The sequence below is a fragment of the Leptonotus elevatus genome, chromosome 15 (assembly GCF_054856555.1).
Source record: "Leptonotus elevatus isolate MCC_2025b chromosome 15, RoL_Lele_1.0, whole genome shotgun sequence".
NCBI classification, from domain to species: domain Eukaryota; kingdom Metazoa; phylum Chordata; class Actinopteri; order Syngnathiformes; family Syngnathidae; genus Leptonotus; species Leptonotus elevatus.
The window spans coordinates 17,799,080-17,826,737 of record NC_141253.1 but is presented as its reverse complement, the minus strand read 5'-3'; the positions used below and the strand labels follow the sequence as shown (position 1 = coordinate 17,826,737).

At 40.6% G+C, this 27,658-nt stretch overlaps 1 protein-coding gene and 1 long non-coding RNA gene across 3 annotated transcripts; one reads left to right on the top strand and one right to left on the bottom strand.

Annotated features, from left to right (window-relative positions):
- Positions 1-629: 629 nt before the first annotated feature.
- Positions 630-16,829, bottom strand: c15h18orf54 (chromosome 15 C18orf54 homolog). 2 transcript variants are annotated; one of them, XM_086097489.1, is made up of 15 exons: positions 16,610-16,829; positions 15,918-16,050; positions 12,695-12,845; positions 10,338-10,505; positions 10,102-10,213; positions 9,964-10,027; positions 9,694-9,880; positions 8,333-8,418; positions 7,980-8,088; positions 7,815-7,907; positions 6,996-7,053; positions 6,842-6,899; positions 6,420-6,572; positions 2,580-2,632; positions 630-2,015 (listed from the first exon to the last, which is right to left on the bottom strand). In XM_086097489.1, exons 2-15 carry the CDS (start codon positions 16,047-16,049, stop codon positions 1,943-1,945), a joined length of 1,497 nt encoding a protein of 498 aa, XP_085953615.1. In that variant the 5' UTR covers position 16,050; positions 16,610-16,829; the 3' UTR covers positions 630-1,942. The 2 variants fall into 2 exon arrangements, with proteins under 2 accessions (XP_085953615.1, XP_085953614.1); XM_086097488.1 differs by having other exon boundaries at positions 630-2,002; positions 16,610-16,826.
- A 426-nt stretch (positions 16,830-17,255) lies between these two features.
- On the top strand, positions 17,256-27,005 carry LOC147162289 (uncharacterized). The gene is made up of 3 exons (XR_015097287.1): positions 17,256-17,446; positions 24,746-24,905; positions 25,789-27,005. It is a non-coding gene; the product is annotated as an uncharacterized LOC147162289 (long non-coding RNA).
- The last annotated feature ends 653 nt before the right edge of the window (positions 27,006-27,658 follow it).

The following is a 27,658-nucleotide window of genomic DNA, read 5'->3' as shown; positions in this document are numbered from 1 at the left end:
ACTCCAATACTGAGTATGCTCATGAAGTCCAAATAAAAATAAATATCACTACAATTTATATACAGTGCGCCCCTGCTATTTGCTCGTGATAGGGACCCGGGTTGCTTACCAATAGCAAAAATTCTTGTATAATTGGCAACCATTAAAAAATAATAATATATATATATATATATACATGGAGTATATATATATATACACACACAGTATATATATACATATATACACAGTATATATATGTATACACATACATATATATATACATACATACGTATATATACATATACATACGTACGTATATATACATACACATATATATACACACACATATATATACACGTACACATATATATATATACACATACATATATACACACATATATAAATTCATTCATATATATATATACATATATATAAATTAATACATATACATATGTATATATACGTATGTATATATATTTTTGTACGCATGTATATATATATATATATATATGTGTATATATATATATATATATATATATATATATATATATATATGCATATGCCTATGTATATTTTTCCTGATACACATTTTTTTTTTTTAAGGTGCAATTTTTCTTCTTCTTTTTCCCCACAGGTACAAATCACGACTTTTAAAGATACAAATTAAAAAAAAAATCCCTTCAGGTACAAGTTACTTTTGGACCATATTTACCACCATGGGAAAAAGTATGACTTCTGTGAATGTGCAAAAATGGGCCAAAATTGGATTGGACAGTCAAAAATTCATAGCTAACTTCCTGTAAATTTTAGGATATGGCTTCCACTGACTTTTTTTGTGTGCGTCTCAGAGTGCTACACGTGCCTGCCAATAATCATAGTCCTTGGTCAAACCTGCTGGGATTGGTTTATATTTTTCCCACACTTGGGGCGCTATAGAGCCATGTTGTAATGGCAACTTCAACACATAAAATTTTTCGCCAGGCCTGAAGAATGTGGAAAGTTTGATGAGTTTTCGGACATGTTTAAGTCCCCCAAAAATGCGATCGTTTGCGGAGAAGAAGAATTTCTACAAAAACAATAGGGACCTCGCAGCGGTCGCTGCTTGGGCCCCATGAGAAATTTGTGTCTGTGATGATGACACTAAGCAAACCGTACCTATCTGATGTATCTGACTTTGACTTGCGTTGCTAATTGTTAATTCAAGCTATAAACACAAAACGTACATTTGAATATACGCATCTCAATAATTTTAAGAACACGCAATGATGTGAATCACCAAGGTCACAAACAATACATACACTTGTACCTTTAGAATTAAAGTCACAAGGCTTTACTCACTCAGATTTGAGAATACATTTGGGTTAGAAAAGCTTTCGGAGCTCTAAAGAGGCTCTGTACGGAGCTGTTAGCAGCACTGGGTGTCATTTAATCATAATGATAAAAAAAAAAACTTCTGTACTTCAATCCAATATGACTTGTGTCTAACTGAAAAAAACATCATGCATGACACAGTTGCAGCAGCTTGCATTAATGAAACCATGAAGACTTCTAGAACCATAGGATTATTAAAAAAATCAAAAAAGGCTTTTAGCATTTTATCACTCAGCTGTAAAATGCAATTTACATACAACATACAAAATTATTATTTTTCTTGGTAAAAAAAAAACATTTCCTTCCTCCCCTTTACAGTACATTGAAATAAATCACTTCAGCGTAAATGATAACTTGGAATAAATACTAATATTCCATTTACAGACTTATGTTGTTTTGTCACTTTAATACACATTTAATATACTGTTTATGTATGTTTTTCATGTAGTGAACCCTCCATGAATGCTGTCACTGACTAGAAATATCTCTTTCTAACAGGACTTCCATATGTAATGGAAATCCTGCTGAAGACATGAGTCTGTCGGCAGAAGAAGAAGAGTAGCGCCCTTCATCTACATCCTTCTCCTCTTCCTCATGTTTTTCTCTTGGGTCCTCCAACAGCAGCTTCAGACGATTGAGGTGATGCAGAGCCCTGGGAGTGGAAACTGTGTTTTTAAATTAATGGATTTACAATGGTTATAATTGCATTTTTGATCAGTTACATACAATGTGTATCAGCTCATTAATTTTATGGAAAGGGAACAATTAACATTTTGAGGTTTTTTTTCATTTTAACGTGCTGTTCGCTGAACAGAATTAACTGGACACAATAATTCAACTTGTTAGAGAAGTTCATATAAGAATGTGGAAAGTTTTCAGTTGACTTAGAGCCGTCTGGAACAGCGGATGCACATTTAACACGACACAAAATGTTACAGTAGCGCTGCCATGCTGTTTATAGAAGTGGAAACACATGATCACAGACACACACAACTCGACTATCAGGCCATCGCTTACAACTACTAGAAAAGCGTGGTACCAAAATAAGTTATCAAATGTTTACAATGCCTTGAAAACAAATTACATTTTATTCATTATAATATTGCAGATCCAAATCTGCCATTTTGATATGAAGGGAATGTTAATCAGCAGTATTTTTTTGTAAATTATTATTATTTTATCTAATGACTCAATGTGGGAATTATGATTGGCATATTCAGTTACGGTACCTTTGTAGTGATGGTGCACCAGATAAACCCTGTTCTGCTTCACTTTTAGGCCTCTGCAATACAAATATACAATGGAATACTGAGTGGTCAAGAAACAAGGTCTGCTTTTGTCTTTTTAGGAAATCACATTAAAGCAACAAAATATATCAACCAATGACATTATCATCCCTACACTCTAATGAGATCCAATACAAGCTATATCTTAAAAGTGTGATGATAATGCTTAGTTTTGAGTGGTACTATCAGAGAAGTATTTGTTTAACAGTTTATTAAGATGTATCATACAAACAATTGAGCCCAATTGTACCTACATGAGGTAACCATTTTTTGTTTTTATTTTTTTTACAGGTAGCGCTCAGTATTGCTCAGTTAATACCTTTCTGTGTCAAACTAAATTTGCAATAATGGTACATCTGTACATCTGTGAACTACCAACCTCCCTTCAAGGCACAACACAGATCTTGTATTGGATCTCATTAGAAGCAAGAGAGCAAGAGGCGCTATTGTGTCGGTGCATAGCAATTGTATAAAAATAATCATTTTCAATGGTACACTGGCTTGCTATAATGTGAATAGTGTCTTTGAAATTGTCATGACAAGCCCTTGTCCGCTACTTTAACCCTATAGAGCCAAACGTATCATATTGAATACAAGACATTTTTAGCCCTCTCTTTCATGAGTATAATTTTTTTTCTCATTAAAACCCTGGTGTATATGATCTGACACACATGCATTGCATGGAAAATCCATTAGAGGGCAGTATCACCCAGCTGATGGCTTTTCCAGCGACCTTGCAAGATCGCCCCAATTGCGAAAGTAGAGACACCAATATGTATTATTTTTTGGAAATAAACCATTCACATCTATGCCAAATTGAAACTCTGCTATCAAAACCTAACAATCCTTTGTCAAAATGTCATTCTCATGACAAAATGATACCCACTTGCATCATATGAACACATTCTCAGGTCAGCAGCACCACACTAGTCTACTTTATATGAAACACAGCAGACTTTTTCACTTTTTAAAATTCACTTCCAAAGAAGGCACTTTTTCACAACCAAAAGCTGAAATACTCTATACAAAATCATTACTTTCCAGTAGTGTATTTTCCAGTGGAGTTAAAGAAAAATAGAAACTACACTACTGCAAACACAGAAAAACACAACTGTGTGCAAGTGGGCTTATGGATAATGACGTCTGTTGGGGTGTGGCCACAGGATCTCATCAACATCACAAACAATGTCTTCTCTAGCTAAACATTGGGGAAAATATCCCCTTGTGTGCCAAATCCATCCTTGGATTGACTTTACCCTTGATGTCTCCACATGCCCGTTCCATTGCCTGCAGAAGAGGCATACGGACAGGCATGTGGTCATATACATGCCATCTCCAAGCAGAAAATTATTCTATAAGATTTAGAAATGGTGACTAAGGGGGCAAGTACACAACCTTATATTGATCATGGTTGGTGAACCATTTCTGGATCAAAGCAGCCCGATATAAACTAACATTATCCCAGACAACAATAAACCCTGGCTGCTCTGGTGTATCCTGTATCACTGAATCATGAAGTGCATCTAGAAATGTGATTATGTGTTGTGCATTGAAAGGACCCAGTTTGGCATGATGGTGCAGTAGCCCTTGAAAACTTATGGTGGCACACAATACAATATTTTCCTCACGCTGCCCCAGCACATGCACAAATGCCCTTTGGCCAATTATATTTCGTCCCGTTGTTTGTTTTTGCTGAGGTTGAATCCTGCCTCGTCAATGTAAAAACTATATATATATATATATATATATATATATATATGTAAATACTTTACTCAACACACACAAAGTATAGAGAACCGCTCCATCCCAACACACAGGTACCCCTCTAGCTTGCTGAATGTATCTTTGTGGTCCATGCTTGCAAACTTCTCAAAAAGGCTTAATTAAGTACTTTTTTGTAGTGGGCTGATTGGTGTTCAATTTTGTAAGCAAGTGTTTTCAGGTGTTTATGTATGTATTTACAATTAAACAATTTGTGTTATATTTTGAATAGATGTGCTTTCCCAATGGCGCCCTTCGATTTCATTTTTGAACCAAGTGTCTTATGTATTAAATAGTGTATACAGTCGTGGCCAAAAGTTTTGAGAATGACAAAGTATTGTTTTTCACAAAGTTTGCTGCTTCAATGTTTTTAGATATTTTTGTTAGATGTTACTATGATATGCTGAAGTATAATTACAATAATTTCACAAGGTGGCAAGGAATTGTTTGTCACCAAACTGTTTATGGATGGTTGGGAGAAGTTGCTCTCGGAGGATGTTTTGGTACCATTCTTTTTTCATGGCTGTGTTTTTAGGCAAAATCGTGAGTGATCCCAGTCCCTTGGCTGAGAAGCAACCCCCACACATTAATGGTCTCAGGATGCTTTACTGTTGGCATGACACAGGACTGATGGTAGAGCTCACCTTTTCTTCTCCGGACAAGCATTTTTCCAGATGCCCCAAACAATCGGAAAAGGGATTAATCAGAAAAAAATATTTTACCCCAGTCCTCAGCAGTCCAATCCCTGTACCTTTTGCAGAATATCAGTCTGTCCCTGATGATTTTCTTTGAGAGAAGTGGCTTTTTTGCTGCCCTTCTTGACACCAGGCCATCCACCAAAAGTATTCGCCTCACTGTGCGTGCAGAGGCACTCACACCTGCTTGCTGCCATTCCTGAGCAAGCTCCACATTGGTGGTGACCTGATCCCGCAACTGAATCCACTTTAGGAAAAGGTCCTGGCGTTTGCTGGACTTTCTTGGGCGCTCTGAGGCCTTCCTCACAGCAATTAAACCTCTCTCCTTGAAGTTCTTGATGACCCGATAAATGGCAAATAGGGAATTAACAAATAATTTCAATTCATCTGATCACTGTGCATTACATTCTGGAGTACATTCAAATTGCCATAGTCAAAAATGAGGCAGTAGATTTTGTGAAAATTCATATTTGTGTCATTCTTGAAACCTTTGGCCACGACTGTAGTGTGAAGGAGCAAGTGTGTTACAGAATTGCAACTAAAGTGTAAAGCTGCACTTGTTTAAGGTACAGTCATACTTTGTTTAAGGTATCATGACAACAACTTTATGTTACTTTGGTTTAACCATGTGTCTATAGTATACAAGCAATGGGCAAAAACTGTAATCGTGGGAATTTTTCTTTCGGATTTGTGGAAATAATGTTTATTTATTTTTTATTTTTTGACAGTTATAAATGTATGAATTTAAAGCATTGTGACCGAATGTATCAAATATGACACTAGTCAAGAGTCATATGGAAGTTGATTTTCTTTCTTTTTTTCCATTTTTTTTTTTCAAAAGACTAATAAATACTCTATTTACAAAGAATCTGAATTGTATCATATATTTCATGGTTCAGGCTTTATCACAGAGGTGGGCATCGAGGGCCTAAGTACTGCAGGTTTTGCATGTTGCCCTTCTCCAACACAGCGGATATATGATTAGCTCATCAGCATGCTCTGCATCAGCCTGATAACGATCCAGTTGATTGGAATCAGCTTGTGTTGGAAGTGAGAAACCTCCAAAACCTGCAGGACTCCGGCCCTCGAGGATCGAGATTGCCCACGTCTGCTTTATCAGGTTAAAAGGCTATCATCTTAATCGACCAGCACAAATGTGTGTATTAGGCTAGCATGGATATCTGTGCAAAAAGTTGTTGTTCATGTTTGTGCAGTACAAGCTTTGAGTAATTTTGAGATTCAAAAGACAATGAAAAGGCTGCTTTATAATGCTGTATGCAATTTGAACAATTTTGGTCTATATAGGGAGCGTAAACAAATTACATACCCTTTGGGTTTTTTGAGAGCAAGTTGGAGGAATTGGTAGATGCTGTTGACGTTGAAGCTCCGCTTCCACAGCCTGCAGTCTAAACATCATTTGTTTCAGAGCCTCCAATGGACCAGGCTGCTTACAAATGCTGCTACTATCATGACTGTAATCCTGAGATGAGGAGGAAGCAGTATATGGAGAGGAATATTACAAGACAATATCAAACACTAAATCTAACAATAACAAACTAGAGACTACATTTCTTTCTAGAAATACTTCGATATTGTTCCAAAGGGTTTTTAATTCTTCCTTTACATTTTATTAACTACAGTATAGTGTGGTTCTTCAACAAAGCCTCTGTTATCTTAACTCTCACAAACCACTGAAAATGACTAATGTGAGGGTTTTCCAAAGTGGACAAGCATTGGAGTCAGCTCTACCTGCTTGGTTTCCTCTGTCAAAGCCCTGGTGATGACCTCTGCTGCTCCATTCGAGTCTCTGCATCATCAAGCAACAATTAGAGATACAGGACTGTATCTATTGTTAATCAATGAAAGTAAATAACAGCAAACGTGTGAATGCAGGCAATCTTACATAGAGAGCAGGGGACCTTGAGAAGTCGAACAGAGCTTCATTTCTTCACTATTCAATTCTATATGATAAAAAAACATGCATATGAAAATGATAAGTGTCTGGGATGCTGAGGGACAAATTTGTATATGTTGTATTAAACAATATAATATACACGCCAAAATGAACAGTTCCTCAAATTAAATATTAACCAACTATTTCGTGATTTTTTAATTACATGCCGAAAATCTTCCCAGCGGAGCGATCACCAGCCAAACCGGATGACTTTTATCTAATTTTAAAATAAATTTGGCACTCATTTTCCTCTTGGTAATACAGTAATCAAGAGGAAAATGAGGGCCACCAGAGCCAAAAACAAAGAGCTGACAGCAAGCATCAAGAAAGCCTCGGCTTCCAGAACCTCCAGGCAAAGCCACAGCGCATCGAGGCCGTGTACTGTGAGACTGCTTCAATTAAACAATAAAAACAGAGCAACCAACATACTGAAAGCTCGTCATTGCCATCTTCAGAGTGAAGACAACTCCATAATCCAATTATGTCACGCACACACAGTCAAAAAAGGGGTTGTTGATAGTCAGCTATCACGGATTGCAAAATTCACGAAAATATCTAATTTTTACGAGGCCTTTTCATCACACTTTCACCAAATTAATGATTGAATCATATTATTTGTACTTTCTTAAAAATATTTTAGGATGATTTTGTCTCATGTCTCAGGCACTTTAAATGAGTAAACATAACCTAATAATCTGAGTTTGAAGATTTGCTACTTAGGGACATTGAAGTTAATGAGAACGAAGGAATACAATCCACTAATTTTACCTGAATCTGCAAGACTTTGTGCTGCTCCAAAACTCTGCGATAGTGAATTCAGCACTTGATCCGCTTTCTGGATCAGTGACTCGAGCCGGTTATCTGACAAAAGGAGAACACAAACAGGAGTCAACACAGACAATAAGTCTCACTATATCATTTCCTAATATTTACCTCTCAGGAGAGATTCTGCGAAGTCTGAGCTTTTTCTCTCTGAGGTAATCAAAGATATCTGTTCAGCAAACTGGAGCCTCAGATCTTTGAGACTTTGCTGGGTGTCATCCTGATTTTTCACATGTAAGCAAATTAAAAAAAATACACACATTGCATTTGTTTTATTAAATTTGTGAAAAAAGTAAATGGACTGAGCTTATTTAGCGCTTTCTACACCATTCATGCAATGTTTTTATTATTCCTTAAACAGATCAAATATGCTTAAGTGTTAAAAGATATAAATTCCATCAATACACATACATAGTATTGGCAAACCAAGCAGTTGATCAAGAAAAGGCATTTTGATCTTCTACCTGGTAAGGTGTCTTGCCAGGATCACACTTTGTCTCTGCTAACCAAGAGGGCACTCTGGTTATTGATCCTACTGGTGGAACAACACCTTCAAGAGGAAAAAAGGACAAAAACATGGAAGAGAGTAGACTATTGGGTTTGCACAATAGATCATTTACTAATAGTCACGGTACAACAATTAATACGTTTTCCTGAAGAGAAAAGCATTCTGGTGAGAAAATTAAATAATTGTGATATGTTTTAGATTCAGTTGCAGGAATTATTTGGAAAGTCAGCTAAAAAAGTGTTGAATTAATAGTTAAAGTGGAAGTCAACCTTGAACATTTCTTGACAATAATATGGTATATGTGACCTCACTAGTCTAAACATGACATTCTGATTAATATTACATTTGTAGAATAAGTTATGAAGCAAAATCCAGCCATTTTTATCCATCTCAGGGTGCCATTTTGCCACGAGCTGCAGTTGCTCAGGGCTCAGGCAACGGCCAATCACAGCTCACCTGTTTTCTGAAGCTGAGCTGTGATTGGCTGTTACTTGAGACCTGAGCAACATTGTCATTCAGTCGACAGCAAGTGGCAAAATGGCCGCCCCCTAACATGGATAAAATTGGCTGGATTTTGCTGCTTAACTCATATTCCACTGACACAATATTAACCTGAATACAATATTTAGACCAGTGGGGCTGCATAGAACATGTTAATGTTACTTCCCTTTTCACTCATTAAAACCGGGAGCACGCAAACGCGTTTCTCTTCTACCTTTAAATCTTGGGCTCTTAGCCGATAAAATGCATCAGAATATACACGAGAGGGTGACGTGGGCCTTGTAGCGTATCCTGGAATTGTATTCGCACTTTTATGGCTTACAGAGATTCGTGGGAGTTATAATATAAATGACGCGATTTACGACGGCGCTGAATGACTTCGAATCAGTGTAACCAGCCGACAGTGGCATATTGTTAAGAAATATGTTAGACAATGAGGATGTTGAAAATGTAAACGGCTTTGTAACGGAATGGACAATGAATAATTACCACTTGATTCCCCGAGGTTATTACAACTGCGCTCCAGTGTTGAAGGTAAATATACCCGCAGATGCGCCATTTGTTTGTCGATTTAAAAAAATATATAGACAGAAGGTTTATAATAATAAACTTATGTTCGTGTGAACGCCACAGGTGTAAGCTCTGAAATGTTTTTGGAATTATGTTTCTATATGCTTCAGGAGCTGAGATATCAATTATTTTTTAATATTGTTGAATTTCCAGGTAGGAAAACTTTAGGTTTTGGATGGTCATTAATAAGGACAAAAAGAAGGAAGAAATAAGGTTTGAAATTGATTGCAGTAAATGATGCTGTACCAAGCTTGTCACCAAAGTAGACCTTTGATGAGGGAAGTGGGTCGTTAAGGTCGCAATCCTGGATCCAGGCAGGCCCACTGCTGATTCCAGTGTGGCCCAGGTCTGCCTCGTTCCCATTGTCCTTGCATTGTAAATGGAACGACGAAGACAGCAATGCCTGCTCTGACCTCGCTGCTCTGTGTGCACACTTAGAGATGGAGATTAGCTTGAATTAGACTATGCTCTTAAAATAGAGTTAAAGACTCAAAGATACCGGTGAATGGCAATTACTGTTAAGCATCTGACAAAGGGAACATCTTGCTTTAAAGTGGAAACTTCAGGTTCTTCATGGCACCTGGTGGATGATATAGATTTGTCAAAATCCCAAATGATACACATAATGTAATAATTAAGGAGAAGAGCTCGAACCTGCAGCTGCTGCAATTCCTGCTTAAATGTGGGTGGGATATGTTCTCCGTTGCTTTATACTCTGGTTTGGATGTGATCCGGGCCTGAGAAGCGACAGACTGAGACAAGCGACCTGAACCGGCCAACAAACAAGAGAAGGAACACACTTGAGGTTCGACTGCTAAATAATACTTTGATGATTACTGTGGTATCCATCAACAATTTAAGTTCCACACACACATTACAATATAACTGACCTTGGATGAAAGCAGTTGTGTGGGTGACAGGCATGGAACCATCACGGGGGATAGACAGCAGTTCGTCGGTTGTCATCGAAAGTCTGTCGCGGTTGTCGCAGTGACGGAGGGAACTGACGGGGAGTGTCAGGAAATCCACCTCTCTGTCTGTTAAACGTTCCCTGAGATCTACAAGTAGAAACACAAAACAGACCTTATAGTGCAGGAAAATCCATCCGTCCATTTTCTACACTGCTGGTCCTCAGTGAAGGTTATAGGTGAGCTGGAATCTAACCCAGGTGACTTTGGGTGAAAGGTAGGGTACACCCGGGATTGATTGCCAGACAATCACATGGCACAAATAGGCAAAAATTCACAGACAGGATTAAGATACTGTGCTGCTACCTATAAACAACCAGTGGTGTAGTCCAGGGTATACGCAGGTATACGGCGTACACCCACTTCTTTTTCAGTCAGTTTTGCATCTACCCACATCTAAATCTTCAATTTTGCGTGTACCCACTTTTGAATCCTCCTTGATGCACAGTTTTTGTTAAAGTAAAAGGTAAAGGACCACTGATTGTCACACCCAACTAAGTGGGGCGAAAATGATTTGCAGACCTCTTTTGCTGCATCTGGGACACATGCATGCTTCAACAATCAGAAGAAAAGTCAATCGACAAGGCTTTCATGGAAGGCTTGCTATGTAGAAGCCTCTGCTCACAAAAAAGATCAAAGCTTCCCATCTCAACTTTGCCACAGAGTACCTGAACAAATCTGAAGCTTTTTGCAAGTCCCTTCTGTGGACAGATGAGTCCAAAATTTAACTGTTTGGTCACAACTAAAACAGTCATTTTTGGTGAAAAGTCAACACTGCATACCAGCAAAAGAACCTTATCCTTACAGTGAGGCAGGGTGGTGAGAATGTTAAGTTCTGGGCTGACTTTTCATTCTCAGGACCTGGACAACTCCACGTAATCCAGGGAATCATGAATTCAGAGGAATATTGTGAAATTCTCGTTCATAACCTAAAGCCTTTCTTTGTGAAGTTACAGCCTGGTAGAAGATGGATCATGCAACATGACAATAATCCAAAGCATTCCAGCAATACAACCAAGGAATGTCTGAAGAACAACAAGATTCATGTTCTGGATGTGCCCAATTAAAATCCTGACTTAAATTCTTTCAAAATACTGTGGCGGGACCTGAAGTGGGCAGTTTATGCTAGACGCTTATCCAACCTCTCTCAATTGGCTGCATTTTGCAAGACTGGCAAAAATCCCCCAAAGTCAAGGTTGAAAGTGGGCCGGAACGGTCCGGCACTGCGTTCCGTTAAAAAAACAAAAAAGGCACTGGTCTGAAAATATGATGGCAACTGTCAAAACCCCATGTTAAATAACCTGCCAGGCTGCCACCCAAGAAGAAAAAAAATCTACTAACGTCAGATTTACATACACAAGTCATCAAAAGCGGGGGGAGCGTGAGGCGGCGCGATTGCATATCACGCGGACAGGCGTGTGTGTGGGGCGGTGCGGAGGACGCATTTGGAGACACGGTGCGGTGTGGCGAAAATTCGCATATTCGCCAAAGTTGAAATTTTTTAACTTTGTTCGCATTTCGCCTCGCGGCCTGATAGGCTGAAATATGTGCCACATCGGTTTCGGGGATGGACTATGTCACACACAGCGTTCTGTCTGTTGTCACCTGCGTGCAACAACACAGGCAGCCACTTAATACCCCCGTAAAAAAATGTATCCCCTCCTGCGAGTACGACTGTTTTTCAATAAATACATAAAAACACACGTGGGCTTTGTTTTGAAACAAGAACAAAGTATTTATCGTGGAGAAGCAAAAGAAAAGCAAGCACTCGCACTGCATTCAACGACCACACACGCAGTAGGAAATCTCAGATATACATAGAAAAACCTCAGACGACTGAATGTTACTGTTTTTCTGTTTTGTTCCAGATGTTTGAAGTTTAGATATTTGTTTACAAGGAACCTTTTCGAAGAATCTCCACTTTTCTGTGGTAAAAGTTATAATATCCCACGGCAGGGGATGCAATTTTTGTACGGGTGTAAATACTTTTGCCACGACAGCGGAACGCTTCCCCCTATTTTGGTGTGAACATAGCATAAAGTGCTTCTGAATTGTTCCATTGTGTTTTGTAGCGTAATCCGTTTCCAACGATATCTATTATTTATTTATCCCACGGAGTTCTGTCCATCGGCTCCGTTCTCTGTCTCTGACGAGTCACGTTGATGTGTGTACGTCGGTGTTTTTGTTATCTGCTATTTAGTAAGTGAAATGGCCAGGGACTCCAATAACTTTGCCAACAAATACATAACAATCTAGCAGACGACAGCGAGTTTACCTACTGGATTTGTTTCTGCGTGTACTTATTCGAGGTCTTCTTGGGGTGGACAATGGACTCTGTGGCAGAACCAACCTTCCCGATGACTCAATGTTTTGACTCCTGTCAAAATCTGCGATGTAGGCATCCAATGCTGCGGAGGCTGAGTCATATTCCTTTGAAAATCACAAGTTGAAAATTAATTAAATACATAGAGTACTTAAATTTTTCAACCATTAACAAATTCTATTTTTAACCACCACACAGATTATTATTATTTCAACCATTTACAGCAATTAGTTTGCTAGTGCCTGTGAATGGCAAGGAACCAGTTCAAGATGTACAATGCCTCTCCCCGAAAGTCAGCTGAGTAGGCTTCACTTACCCAATACCCAGTGGTAGACTTACCATTAGGCGAAACTAGGCAGTTTCCTAGGGCCTCACGTTACTAGAGGGCCCCATAAAATTCCTCATACAATAATAGCCAATATAGTTTTTACTTATTTACACACATTAATTATGTTTGTGATCCAAATCATTTTGTTTAAATGCCAGCAGAAGGCTTCTTGTATCATAGGTCTCTTGACCCCCCCCAGTTTCCACTAATGGATCAGTCCATCTTACTGTGCGTGTGCTTGCGTAAAAACAGAGCGGGCAGTGAGCGAGACTGAAAGAAGAACGTAAAAAAATGAAACAAAGTTATCCCAGTGGGGCCGAAAAGAATAAGGAGGAAAATAAAAAGCTTATTGCCAAGTATTACCAAAAAATGACAAATATTTTCACTGCGTCTATGGCGACTGACTTACAGCCTGCAGCAGCAACAACAAGATCGACGCCTGTTGGGGACACAAAAGTAGTGAGTAACTGTTCAGCTGGTGACATTTCCCCTATATTGCACATATAGTATTTCTTCATCTCATTGAATTTGGGAGGATCAGTTATCGTTTCAGCTTACCAGCCGCATGACCGTTGCTATTTTTATATTTAGGACATGTACATCACGACCCTGGCCATGACATTTTTAAGATAATTTTAAATGAATTAATGTGCTGTTGGACAGTTTAAACAATGTTTATATATTTTGTAGCATCACTTGTTTCTCCTGTAAGTTGCAGCAAACCTGTTTTTAGGCTTGTCATGATGCATTATCCAAACTGACCCAGAGTGATTTCTTTTTTTAAGTTTTGTCTTAAGAAGGAATAGTCTTTCACTTTAAGCATTAAATCATCATTTTGGGGGTATATGGTTTTTGCTGAGCGGGAAGGGTTAATGGGGTAGATGCCACGGACTTTCGACTTCCGGGTTTTACACATAAGCGCCACTGCTGGCCGCGTTCTAACACACGCACCCTCACCCCTGCGCCCCCCGACCGCGTGCTCCCTGCTCATCGGCGGGAGGGCGTCTCAGCTATCTGAAATGCTTCGGACACTGAGACAGACACTACACACTCGCAGCCTCGCACCTGTCGACGGGAACACGCAATCGAGGGGCACAAAGACGGAAACCGGAAACGGAAATAAAGTTGATGGGTGAAACCCCGGAAGTCCCGCCTCCTCCGTGGCATATAGTTCATATGTAACCAGCAACATAATTTAAAGTGCTCAACGTAAAAGAGTACACCCCCTTTGAAAAGTAACATTTTAAATAATATCTCAATGAATACAAAAACAAATGGGAATTTATAATCTACTGTCTGTTCGACACCTGTGTAATGAATAATGAGACTCACCTGTAGACGCTTGTAGTCTAAAATTTGGGCTTTTGGGGCTTTGCTCGAGAGACGTTCTGTGGGGCGTACTAAATTTTGCAACACCCTTATTTGAGTAAAACTGAAAATCGAATTCATATCATTAACCTTACTGTCATTTTATAAGTTAAACAGAGGTTATATAAATTTAGTCTTATCATTTTGGAAATTGTTTTATTGTTCATTGACATATTGTTCAAAGTGTTATTTTTCAAAGGGGGTGTACTCATTTATGCTGAGCACTGTTCAATAATGGAGTAGAGAGTGGAGTATTTGCCTCAGAGATACAGCGGAGCAGACACAATCCTCAAATTTCGACATTAGCACTTGAGTATACCACTGAATAAGAAGCCTTATACTGTGTTGTGCGTGTTTGTTTCAGAATGAGACAGGGATGTGCTGTGAGAAATACAAAATTATGTCATGCAATTTTAAGGAAAAGTACTATATTGGGATTTATAGGTCTGCCTTTAAAATGATCTAGGAGGGAATTTTTATGTACTAATGGTATCGTATCTGGTATCAGTATCTTTGACTACTCAACAGTTGAACATCGGTATTGGTCTGGAACAAAAATACGGTATTGAAAATCCCTATTTAAAATATATGTATCTGTCTTCTCATTCGAAAGGGCTCCATGCCTACCTTTGCCTAGGGCCCCAAATTTCTTAAATTCGCTCCTGCCAATACCCATGATTCCAGTGAGGATAATAAGCAGTATATAAAAAGTATGAATGGATGGTTTGCTCATACTCTGGTATTCCACAATCAAAATTATATAAGCAGCTCTACAAGTATGGCATTCATATCATATGCTATGTTTTGTCAAATGACCTCAGTTATGATTGTGTCATTTGCACTTGCTGATCTCACGCCACTGAACTCTCCTGCAGCTGTGCAGAACTCCAGCCGCCAGGCCAAGCAGGTCTCCTCTGACCCGCAGCATCAGACAGACAAGTAATGACAGTGTTTGTGTAATCCTTGACATTGTTTGGTGCAAAAGTAACCACAGTAGGCTACTTAACATCATAGTGCCCAGAAAACAAAATACTGCTCAATATTTCCTAAACATACAAAAATGGGAAGGATGGTAATTCAGGCATTATAGACACACTGAAAATGCTTGGCTTTTTATTCAAAGTAACAAAGATTATCCGTGCGTAAGACATATGTTATGTTCTCCTTACTAAAGCGCTTTGCTAGGAATTAATTGTATTTTGGTTGTATTTCATTTTTTGGGTATCGTTTGTTCCACAATCCACTAGTTCTCTGCTATTTCTGATTGAACTACCAGTATTATATATTGTTATTTCAATATTAGTCCTTTTCTACTTCACAAATTGTCAAAAGGGTAATAACACATGCTCCATGGTCTACAAAATGTTGACATTGTCATTAGTCTGGTGATTAATGGTTATCTTTAGCTGGATTGTTGTCATGAAAGTGGATTTAAAAAACAATCATGTTTGAGTGCTTTTAGAACTGAAGAAACTGAATTTACCTTATCTTTGTATCTGAAGGTTGTGTTGAACTCTGGTGACAATAGGCTCCTAAAGTGGCCAGAACTTGACAACAGTGTTGTTACCGTTGACTCTGGAGATATGATGTCACTCAAAGGGCTGGTAGAGTCCATGCTGACAAAACAATTCAAGGTATAACAAATGACTCAACCAAAAATGCATTGGAATAAAACTGCGTAAAATGCTCATAGCTGCGAATGATAGCCTCAAAAGTATTTTTGCTTGAATTAAGACTCAACAAAAGTAAATATCAGTATCCGATCTGTTCCATTTGCCTGCCAAATCCGTCCACCACGTTGCAAAATATGTGTGCACAGTTGTCCAAATCTCATTTTATTGCTCCTTTTGCACAATTTGCTCATCAAATCAAATCGAAAGATTGCGGTGACCACGATGCTGTGAATCTTATGTGGCTATTTGAACTAAATGATAACGCAATGAACACTGCATTTGGAACAATTAAATATACTTATATACTCCAGTTTTACGTTGTCTTCTACATTAGAATAGTATTATTTCGTCAAATACCTGCAAATAACAGATATTTAGAGTTGTTTTGCTAATGATCGTTTAGCTAACAACGATAGTGAGTTTCAAAACTCGCGCAGCATATTGTATTAAAGGATTGCGTTCAGATAAATGTTACATCACATAATATAACAATAAAGCTTACGTTAAACTGTATCCGTCGTCCTCTCACTTTTTAAGCATTAGCACAGCCGCATCAGACAACAACAATTGCAAAAATCTTGCTTCCTGTTGCTCCGAGAAGGTTTCAAAAGAACATTCAAGGCTCCCGGGGCGGGGAACGTTGAAGATTACATGACTGGTCCACAATCAGAATAACTACAGTAACGTCTCCTATTGGCTTAGTTTTCTCGTCGTTCTATTTTTTCCTACCCCTTTGCCTCGTCGATTGGTTAGATTTGAGCGGAATGTGTTGCTTGCTTGGTGAAACGATGACGTCATTCGCCCTTTTACGTTGCATGTGCAACTTTTTGACGTTAAAAATCACCATTTCACGGTTCATTCAAAACCATTTTCTTCATTTTTAAGAACAGCGCATAAGTACAATTTTAAAATCCAAAAACAAGAACGCAGTTAAGACTGATTCTTTATGATTTTTTAGTGCTTATAATTAAATTCCTTCTCTTCTACTCTGTGTATAAAGATTGTTAATAATAATTACAAAATAAAAATTTATGACGTAGAAAAGCAACCACTTGTAGACGTTTTATAGTTACATAACGTTTATTAACCATAAACTACATTTCCCACAAAGCATGCTGATTGTTGCCCCAGACACCCGAGAAGGGACAGCTTCCAGCCACTAGATTGCATAGTGTACTATCCACATGATCATATCAATTACATTTGACCAACAACTGCAATTCAGAAATACGGCAATGATACCGAAATGTCCAGTAAGAGTAAAATTGATGCCGATGCAAGACTGTTTCAAGCGAGATGGGAAGACGAATACATGTTTGTCCTTCAAGCAGAAAAAACGGTATGTCTTTTATGTTATGAAGCGGCGGCGTTTTTCAGAGAGTAGGACGTCAGTAATCACGGAGCGAAGTATGTCCAAATGAGCCTTTAAGAAAAATAACAAATTATCAAAAATTAAAAGGCAAATTGCGATTAAATCATTAGTGTTGACAAAAGCCACATGCAAAAAACGACCCGGACGCGCAAATCTGCAACTTTTATTGGGGCTGGAGAACTCACCCGAGCTTCAAAGTTTTTTTTTTTAATGGTCCGTTTTTAATAAGCAGTAGGGTACATGGTGAATGCCTGTGAGTTTATGTCCCGAGTCCTGACTACATGCTCTGTGCAGTTATTTGTTCTTGTAAACTCGAAATGCTCCTTTTGTCACATATACAGTCCCCTCCAAAAGTATTGTAACGACAAGGTAAATTTCTTTGTTTGGGTTTTCAGATCAAAAATAAAGATTTGACAAAATATACGAATTCTAGCTTTTATTTCATGTGATGCAAAAAGTGAGCAAAAGTATTGGAACAGATATGATAAAAGTAACTTAAAGTAATTAACTTACTGGCAATGAGTGTGTAAAGCCTGTGATCCATTAACTTCACCAGACTTTTGCATTCTTCATTTGAAATGCTTTTCCAGGTCTTCCTGCAGCTCTTTCAGTTTTTGTTTGTTTCTGGGGAATGGGAGCAGTGGTGTAGTGGTCTCTGGAGAAGTGGGTATAATCTCAATTTTCACCAGAGACGGTGACATGTAAGAATTAAAACGCTGTCATTTGTACTTGCTCCCAAAAATAAAATTATCATGACGTGTTAAGAACAGTTTGGTAACACAAGCCACCTGAAATAATGTAAAGTGTATTAATCATGAGGCAAACATAACGTATATGTTATAAAACAAATGACAATATTTAGTGAACAATGAACAAAACCTAGTGAAAAACAGTCTGATTAGACTTCAATTATTGTTTTGTGCTGAATCTTAAACTATCCATCCCCCACCCCCATTCTTGTGCTTTAATTTACCAGCCTATAGCTACTATAAAAATTAACTAGAGCATGTAGTTAGTGTTTAACCGGCAGCGTCCACCCCGGGAATCAAACCCACGTCGCGACCAAGTATCCCGTGTACGAGGGCAAATCGGAGCAAAATTTCTGGGTCACCATTGTGGCTCAGGGGAGCATTTGAAGGATTTTTTTCCTCGATATGACCCGGCCTACTCTGCCTCCAATTGGCTCATCAGTCCTCATGCCAAAAGTTAGCAAATGTAATCAGTGTAGGCAGGGGGTACCAGGCAGAGGTGGCTAGGCCATGGCTGAAAGGTGTGCATCACGGGGAGATTTAGAAGTGGTTATACTCAATACTAATTGAAAAAGAAGTGGGTATACACTGTGTACCTGCGTATACCCTGGTCTACACCACTGATTGGGAGTTTGTTTTGAGTCATTGACTTGTTGCATGATTAAGATTTTCCCAATTACCGGTAGTTTGGATGTATTTTTTTGTAAATTGTCAGACAAAATGTTTTCTTACACTTCAGAATTAATTCTGCTATGAGCCTATGATCATAGTTACATTATTAATATAGTGAGCCCATTCCAGAAGCAGCAATGCAAGCCTGTGCAATGACATTATCCCACCATGCTTCACAGATGAACTTGTGTGTTTTGGCCTTGGGTATTAAACAGATCATTTATTTCTCGATGTCACATAAATTTTTTGATGGTTATTTCACTGACTGTTGTCGGCAACATCACTGCCCTCCTCCACAGGGCAGGGGTGAAGGTTTCACAATCCACTGATTGAATATTTCGAGAAAAGAAATATACAGGCCATACCACCACATGCAAACCACTGATCAGCAAATGAGAATCAGATTTCCAGATTATATTTTGCAAATAAGTACAGATATGAGTCACAAAATGTTTGGAAAAAGTGTAGAAATGTTTAAAAAAAGAAAAATTAAATAAATTGTGTGACAATTTACAGAAAAATGCATCCAAACTAATCGGCAGAAGTTTGATCATGCAACTAGACTCAAAACACATTGCCAACACAACAAAATGTTTCATCGGGCAAAAAGTGTAAGGTCTTAGACTGGCCAAGTCTATCGTTATTAACAAAATAGAACATAGATTTTGAATCCTGAATAGAAGATTGAAGGGAGAGATGCCCAGAAACAAACACAAACTGAAAGAACCTGTAGTAAAGGCCTGGAAATGCATTTCAAATGAGGAATCTGGTTAAGTCAGTGGGTCGCAGGCTTGATGCAGTTAATGCAAGTAATGTTTATGCCAGCAAATATAAATCGTAGTCATTTTAAGTTAATGTCTGTTCCAATTTTTTTGCACACTTGAAAAGTGTGTGCGTTGAGTTCAAACAGAATGGCCCCTGTCTTGAGTTGTTTAAAATATTTAGATGTAATAAAAACTGGAATTCTAAACTCCTGTCTCGTATTCATGTTTTGATCTGTAACCCAAATGTCTTCGGTATACAGCGAAAACAAAGGAATTGACTTTGCCGTTCCAATTATTTTGGTAGGGACTGTATATGTAATGCACTAGCTTGTCCTTTATCTCTACAATGTGGCTTCCTCATCTCACGCCACCTGACAGCCACTTTCCTCCCTTTGCAAAAATGTAATCAAGCCAGTATATCAGTCACAATCATCTCTCCCCTCACTGACTGATTGTTCATTGTAATTTTTATGCAAGACTTTCAAGCATTCTTACTCAGATCGGTCTTGCGTTCTCAACGCCACATGTTCCTTTTTCATCTCCCACCTGTTTTGGTTTGTCTGCTCCACTGCTCATTTCTCTGGATCTGGACGCAGTGCTTGTTTGTTTTATGCCATTGTCTTACCTGGATTGACACCCTTAGTAAGCGAGAACCTTCCTTCCTTGCTCCACTTACCTGCACATCCTCTACTTCCATGGCAAGAAATCCTCGCTCTCCCAAAGAGCCACGGATATTGAACCCCTGGATTGTGAGTTTCTGTCTTCTGCCTTGTGCCACATTAATCTTCCTGCTCCATAGAACAGCATTCCCAATTAAACACTTACTATGGTGTGTGGCAATTGGATTTCTTTCACAGCCGTTACAATTTGTGAAGGTACTGTATGTACTGCATGGTTTTTGGGTTACAAGAATAAAACTATTACGATGAGTAGACCAATGAGCCAAAGCATATTAAAAATATAACTTTTCTTTTCATGTTAGTTCTGCATGCAATTGCTGAGAATAAGCTAGAAGATTTGAGCAAATCATTTTCAAACAACAAACAGCTTTGATTTGTGTAACGACTTTCGAGGGACCCAAGATTACTAAATGCCAGACACGTATTTAGGCCATTTTTGGGGGAGTATGTAGATATATTTTTACTGTGTGTTCTTTTTAACAAGCTAGAAACGTATAGCTATACTATATATATATATATATATATATATATATATATATATATATATATATATATATATATATATATATATATATAAATCCATAGAGTTTAAAAGTAATATTTAAAAACTTTTTTGCGATATTGGAGGTTTTTTTTCAAAAACCCAGTGTTTCCATTACCAGCTTGCTTTTGCGCAACGAGCCTTTTGTGCAAAACTGAGGGTAATGGAAACGCACCTAGATACATACTGAGAGGTCTTTCGGTACTTGACTCTGTTAGTGACAATTACATATTTTTATTTTTTTTTATTTTTAAGAGCTCAGTATTGTTCATTGTCATCATGTCATCATCATTGCTCTCCTTTTTTTTTTAATTATTATTTTGTATGTGGGTGAGTATGTGTATGTGCGTGTGTGCGTGCGTGTGAGTGTGTGTGTATTCATTAGTTCACCAAAAACCTATTAAAAAATCCCATGCCGTTCACCTAAACCGAACACCGCCGTCAGGAGACCCGAGGAAGGACCAAAGAAAAGAAAGGAAAGTGAAATCCAGCACCGACCAGACACCACCCACCGGGCTACTAACCAGAGTCCTTCACCAACCCCAGAAACATCTAAATTCCAACAAATCAGGGAGACCTCAAGAGACCAAAGGAGAGACTGAGGAAAGGAAGGAAGGACAGACGAAGCAGAGTGAGATCCACAGACACGAGCCTCCACCGATTCAATAACCTGGGGAAGAAGCAGATTGTGTCTGAGTTTCGATAGATGCTGGTGTGGTGGATCTGGCATGCATGAAAATCTCCACCAAAGAGGGGAGCCGTCGACCCCGGCCAGGACAGAGCAAGCGCAACACCTCAGGGCCCCCCAGGCCGCGGCAGCGCCAAAGGACGACCCCCGGGCCCCGCCAGGGCCACCGGCCGGAAAACAAACCCAGGAGCAGGAGCGCCCCCCACCCCAACACGGCCCGCGCCCCCAACCCAACGCAGCAGGACGGGGCACTGCAGGCCCGCCAGGCACCCCACCGGTCCACAGCCCCCGCACCCCCCACGGCCCCCCCCCCGCCCCCCATCCACCCCCGCCATCCACCCCAACCCAGCCCCAGCCGCCTCCAAGCCCCCAGACACCCCCCCCACCCCCAGCACCCGCCACCCCCACCAGCCCCCCCAACAAAGCCGCCCCCCGACCCCACCCCGACCAACCGGCAGCCCCCCAGCCCCCGGGGACCCCCCGCACCCAGGCATCGGCGCCGAAGAGGGGCCGGACAGCGGAGCGGAGAGGGCACCCGCGCCCACCCCACCCCCCGCCGTGTGGAGGGACGGAACACCGGGGGCAGAAGGGGAGAGGGGGGCACCGGAGGACGGTCGGCACCCCGAACCCCAGGCCCAGCGGGGAGAGGCCCCGGTCGTCGCTCCAGCGTTCTTAGTGAAAGCTAACCCCTGTTACTGAGTCCACCAGCTCGCCGACTGGCGAATTCTACCCCTAAACCTTGAATGTGACCCCACCCAGTGTATATACAAGTGTGTGTGTGTGGTGCATTAAAATTGGGAGCAGGTGAACCGGAGCAGAGGGAAATGATATCCCCACGCCTCCCAGACATGTCAGTGAGTGTATGTGGTGCATTAAAAAAATAAATAGGGGGAGGGGGGGGCGCGGTGGAGACACGGACAGGGGACCGCAGCACTGCTCTATACTGCGGTCTGCCCCAACCGATGGCACCCCACCCCGACGCCCCCTCCCCCCACACACACAGTTGTGTGGTGCATTAAAATTGGAGGGGAGTTGTAGGGCGAAGACGGTTATGTTATGTGTTATATGTTATGTGCCCTATATGTCTATTAAAGTGTATTGTGCAAACCTAGTGCAGTGAGTTAAGAGGAGCGACCAGCGGCCCCCCCCCCCCCCCCCCCACCCCCAACCGGGCCCCCCGCCAAGCTGCAACTGTGCTGCTGAACACGCCAATCCAAGCCAGGGCACTCAACGATAGGGTATTATTTGACATTTCCCATATCACAGAGCATCTCGAAGCGCATGTAGGACAACACACAGAATGCCTTCGATTCTATGTTTTTCGATCCCCGTCTCACACCCTGGGTCTAGGACATCCTTGGTTGTGTTTGCACAATCCACACATAGACTGGCGCTCTGGGCACATCATGACTTGGGGAGAGGACTGCGTGTATCATGGACTGAACCAGTCGGCGGCACGTGCACCCACTCGGCTGCAGTGAATTATGTGTCTCTCGCTTCCACCAGAGCTGACGAGTATCCGGACCTGAACACAGTCCCCTCCTGCATCGGTACGTGAATACGTGAAAGCTTGCCCAGTCTGTTTCCGGAACAAGGCGTTCACCCGTCCGCGGATGGGTCTCCTCCAGCCTCTCCCCATTCCTTCCAGACCCTGGGTCGACATTTCCCTGGACTTTGTTACCGGACTTCCAGCCTCCCACGGTAAAACCCCTATTCTTACAGTTTTAGACCGATTCTCGAAAATGGCACGATTCATCCCCCTAGCCAAACTACCATCAGCGAAGAAAACCGCTGAGATCATGATAGACCATGTATTCCGGGTCCATGGTTTTCCTCGCCACATCGCATCAGACCGTGGTCCTCAGTTCGTTTCACGATTCTGTAGGGCACTAGGAGCCAAGGCCAACCTGACTTCCGGTTACCATCCAGAGGAAAATGGACAAGCTGAACGCCTCAACCAGCAGCTTGAGACCGGACTCCGATGCCGGGTGTCCCAAAACCCGGCAACCTGGAGCAAACACCTGGTATGGGTTGAACTCTCTCATAATTCTCTGCCCACATCCGCAACCGGTTTTTCAACCTTCAAGTGCGTCCACGGTTACAACCCTCCCTACTTCGCTGACTTGGAAGAGGAGGCCCCTCCACCCACGCCATGATCCGCCGATGTCGCCGATTTTGGTCGGCGGCCCGACTGGCTCTCCAGGCCAGGGTGACAAAGTGAAGAGGGCCGCAGACCGGAAAAGGAGACCCGCACCCCACTACCGACCGGGTCAGCGTGTCTGGCTGTCCGCAAAGAACCTACATCTCAAGGTACCCTGCCCGAAACTGGCCCCAAGATTCGTGGGGCCCTACCTGATCTCCAATTCCATAGGTCCTGCGGCCGCACAACTTCGTCTGCCTTGATCCCTCCGCGTCCACCCCACGTTCCACGTCAGTCAGGTGAAGCCTGTCCGGGACAGCCCCATGGTCCCAACGGAGCCATCACCGCCTCCCTCGGAAATGGTGTTTACAAGGTCAGGAAGTTGCTGGATGTTCGTAACCGGGGTCGGGGAAAACAATATTTGGTGGATCGGAAGGGTTACGGCCGTGAAGAACGGCAATGGGTTCCCTCCCGATTCATAGTGGACTCATCGAGAAGACTGCATCAGCCACCTCTCAGTGCTGAAGTGTCGCACGCTGTGCATGGAAGCGTTCTCACAGCTCTTGATCCACGGTCCTTGTTTGCCTTTGCCTTGCTCCTGTGCTTTGTTTTTGTGCCTTTTTCCCTCCTGAGTGGAGCGCCTTTAGTTGTCTTTTTTGTGTTTGTTTTGTAGATAATCTGCCATTGAGGGCAACCTACTCCCCCTCCTCCCTTCCTCGTTGTGTCAACCATCAGTTCTTGTCTGTTTCCCACCACTTAACAATTTCTGCCTTTCTTCAGTTTTAGCTGTATGTTACAATGTGTTTGGTTTCACCTGTATGGAGAGAAATGTGTCTTTTTATTGTTAATCAAACTAAATAAGCATTTGGAAAAAAAAATCTAACAAAAAGGATTTGCAACCTCAAATAAATTGTAATCACACAAAAAAGGGATTTCAAAAAAATTTTTTTTTATGGATTTGTATATTTTTTTTCTTAACTTTTGCCAGCAAGTTTTTAGAATTTGTTTGCAACTCCTGACTTTTGGTTGCAGATCTTTTTCTGTCTTGTGTGGGCGGGGTTCTCCGCTCAACCGATGATAGAAGCCTTTTCATTGGTCAGCTTGGAAGCTGCTATGACAGCTAGTAATGGGGGGAATGACAATATCCGTCTGACTCTTCCTGGCTCATTCTACAGTCGCCGCCAGCATCGAGGTAAATATTGCTATTTTTTCCTCCCTCACTTTTCTGTTTTAGTTATATATCTTATATTTATCTAAAAGTAACCCTTGATCTGTCGTTTATCCGGTGCTTTGGTCTAACCATTACAATTAGTGTAATCACTCACTCAGCATTGCGTAGCCATGCTAGCTTTGATAGTCTGATACCTGACTCATTCATGAAGCTATGTTGTTGGCAAGTCGAAACGCTACAAATACACGGCTCACTGGGATGGCTGTTAGTATGAAGTTTTGTTGTTTTTTACTCATAAAGAAACCTTTGCATTCGCTTCACATACAAGCAGGACTGGGAGTCTCATTTATTTACAGTAGCTGCATCCCCTAGTAGAGATTAAATTCGTGATAACTATGTGATTATTATTTATTGCTCCTGTTTGTTTACAGTAAAAGTAAAGTTGAAAAAGTGGGGGAATCTGAGTATTGGGGACGATCACTACCGCTACTAATAAACATTTCTAGATATACAAAGACAAAAATAAATGTAAAATAGTAGACAATTAGTCTTTATAACACTGGAGAATGAAGGTAATTCAGTTTAAGAAACAAAAACGGTTTCCTCCACTTTCTGTTTAGTGTCAAAGTCTGATTTATGGACATTCACTAAAGGTTATCAAGTCAGTTCATCTGATTACAGATTGCTCTTGATATAGGATTCAGCTGCTACTCAGTGGAGGGGCAGATCTATTCCAGGGCCAGGGTAGCAAGTTTAAAAAAACAACAACACTAACGTTATATAAATAATGTGTAACTACTTGCATGCTTGATTGGTTTTACCATGTTTTATAACTTAAAATGTGTGGTGTTTTTTTTTTTAAGTGTTCCTTGCATCTTTAAATTTTTCTGTATGTGGCCCCCAGAGGAAAAAATTTGGACACCCCTGCTGTACAAGAAAAAGGTCATGGCAGTTGTATTGGTGGGAAAAGTGTCCATAACCAGAGGTAATTTGTATGTGAGTGTCAGAGCATTATATAAATGATTGTCTGTACAAAAAAAGATGCTATGTTTTAGTCATATTTTAGATTGTGCTATATGTTTTATGGTAGTATGTTGCATATGCATGTAAATAATAGTAACCTTAAAAAAAAATTATATAACATCCTCTTCCTTCTTTTAACTCTTTGACCGCCAAAAACGTTTAATAACATTTAGTAAAATCCAAATGAGTGCCGCCAAAGACGTTAAAAGACGTTCACTGTGTTTTTTTTTTTTTTTTTAAACGGGTGGAGGAAAGCCTTGGCAAGCTGTGCTGAAAGTATCAAGCAGGTCGAGTTAGTATAATGACTATTTTTGGGCACTAGATGGCAGCGATGACTCTCTTTGGACAAGATCGGGTAGGCGTAGAAGACGTGAGGCGGAGCTAGAGTGTTGAGGGGAGAATGACTGAGGAAGCGAAAATGGCGACCGGTTGCAAGCAGCTCACGCTTGAGTATTTTTTTCAAAGACGAAAAGCATCGACCAATGCTAAAGAGCACATTGTGATGATGATGATGGTGACTCCGAGGTTGACGCCGAAGTTGGAAGCGTTGACGCCGAAGTTGGAAGCGTTGACGCCGAAGTTGGAAGCGTTGACGCCAAAGTTGGAAGCGTTGACGCGGCGGCTTCGATCGCGTCGTAAAGCCTCACCGGCTAGCGATGCTAACGCCGGAAAACGAGCCTTTCTGCACAGGCGGACGTTCAATCGGATGTTGAAGAGTACCCCGAGTCCAATGCATATTCATCGGAGGAGTGGGTACAGTCTGATCATGGAGAAGACACTGGTTCTGGACTATGATGCCACCATGAATGGAGTGGATAAGATGGATCAGAACATCTCTTATCACCCGGTATAGGAACTGAAGGACATGAGGAAGCCAGACGTAACACCAGGTCACCGTATCATGATCCTGAGAGTAGACTTGATGACAACATGGCCAAACACACACTGCAGTATATACCTGCTACTCCCCGGAAAAAAAGGCCGGCAAGAAAGTGCACGTGAAGGGGCAATCGCAGTGAAACTAATCTGTTGTGCAAATCCTGCTGCGTCCCCTTGCACGCAGGGGAGTTTTACACAATATACCTCACAAAAAGAAAAACTGTGTAGTTGAAACATCCACACAATTGTAAATAGTACCACAGTTGCACACATTTGTAAATAGTTTGCCAAATAGTTTTGTCAAATTGTTACACTGTTGAATGTAAATAAACGTATTTTGCTATCAAAAAACACTTTTTCATTGTTGGTGGTAGTGTTTTACAGAAGTAAAACACTGTTTAGATGTTTGTGGCATCATTCATGGAAAAAAAAGGTGTCAAATTCACAAGAGTGCATGAAATAATATCGTTTCACAAAAAGCTTGATTTCTCCGTATTTTGGTCCAAAACAGAGCATTTGGATGAAACTAACCTATTTTCTATTGTTGATTACTGAAGAACGGAATAAGGTAGAAACAAACTTTTTTTTTCTGATGAAAGATGAGAGTTCAATCTTTCATTTGGTAGTATCTGTGTTTCCAAATTTTCTGTGGACCTTGAAAGACCAGTCAAAATGCTTAAATCAGCTGGCACCCACACATCCTCTTTTCTGAAAATGCTTGGCAGTCAAAGAGTTAAATGTAGGGTGGAACCGCTATGAAGAGACTTTTGGGGTGTAACCTGTACTACAGTGTACTACTGGATTGGAGGAACATGGCTTGATTAAAAACAAGTTCCAAATTCAAGTACTTTAAAACAAATTCTCCCATTGCA

Coding starts and splice junctions, on each gene's coding strand:
- c15h18orf54 (XM_086097488.1), bottom strand. CDS start 16,049: ATGGACTCTACCAGCCCTTTGAGTGACATCATATCTCCAGAGTCAACG. Junction 10,214..10,337: donor CACAACTGCTTTCATCCAAG/GTCAGTTATATT, acceptor TGGCCGGTTCAG/GTCGCTTGTCTCAGTCTGTC. Junction 8,419..9,693: donor CTACTTTGGTGACAAGCTTG/GTACAGCATCAT, acceptor TTCCTCTTGAAG/GTGTTGTTCCACCAGTAGGA.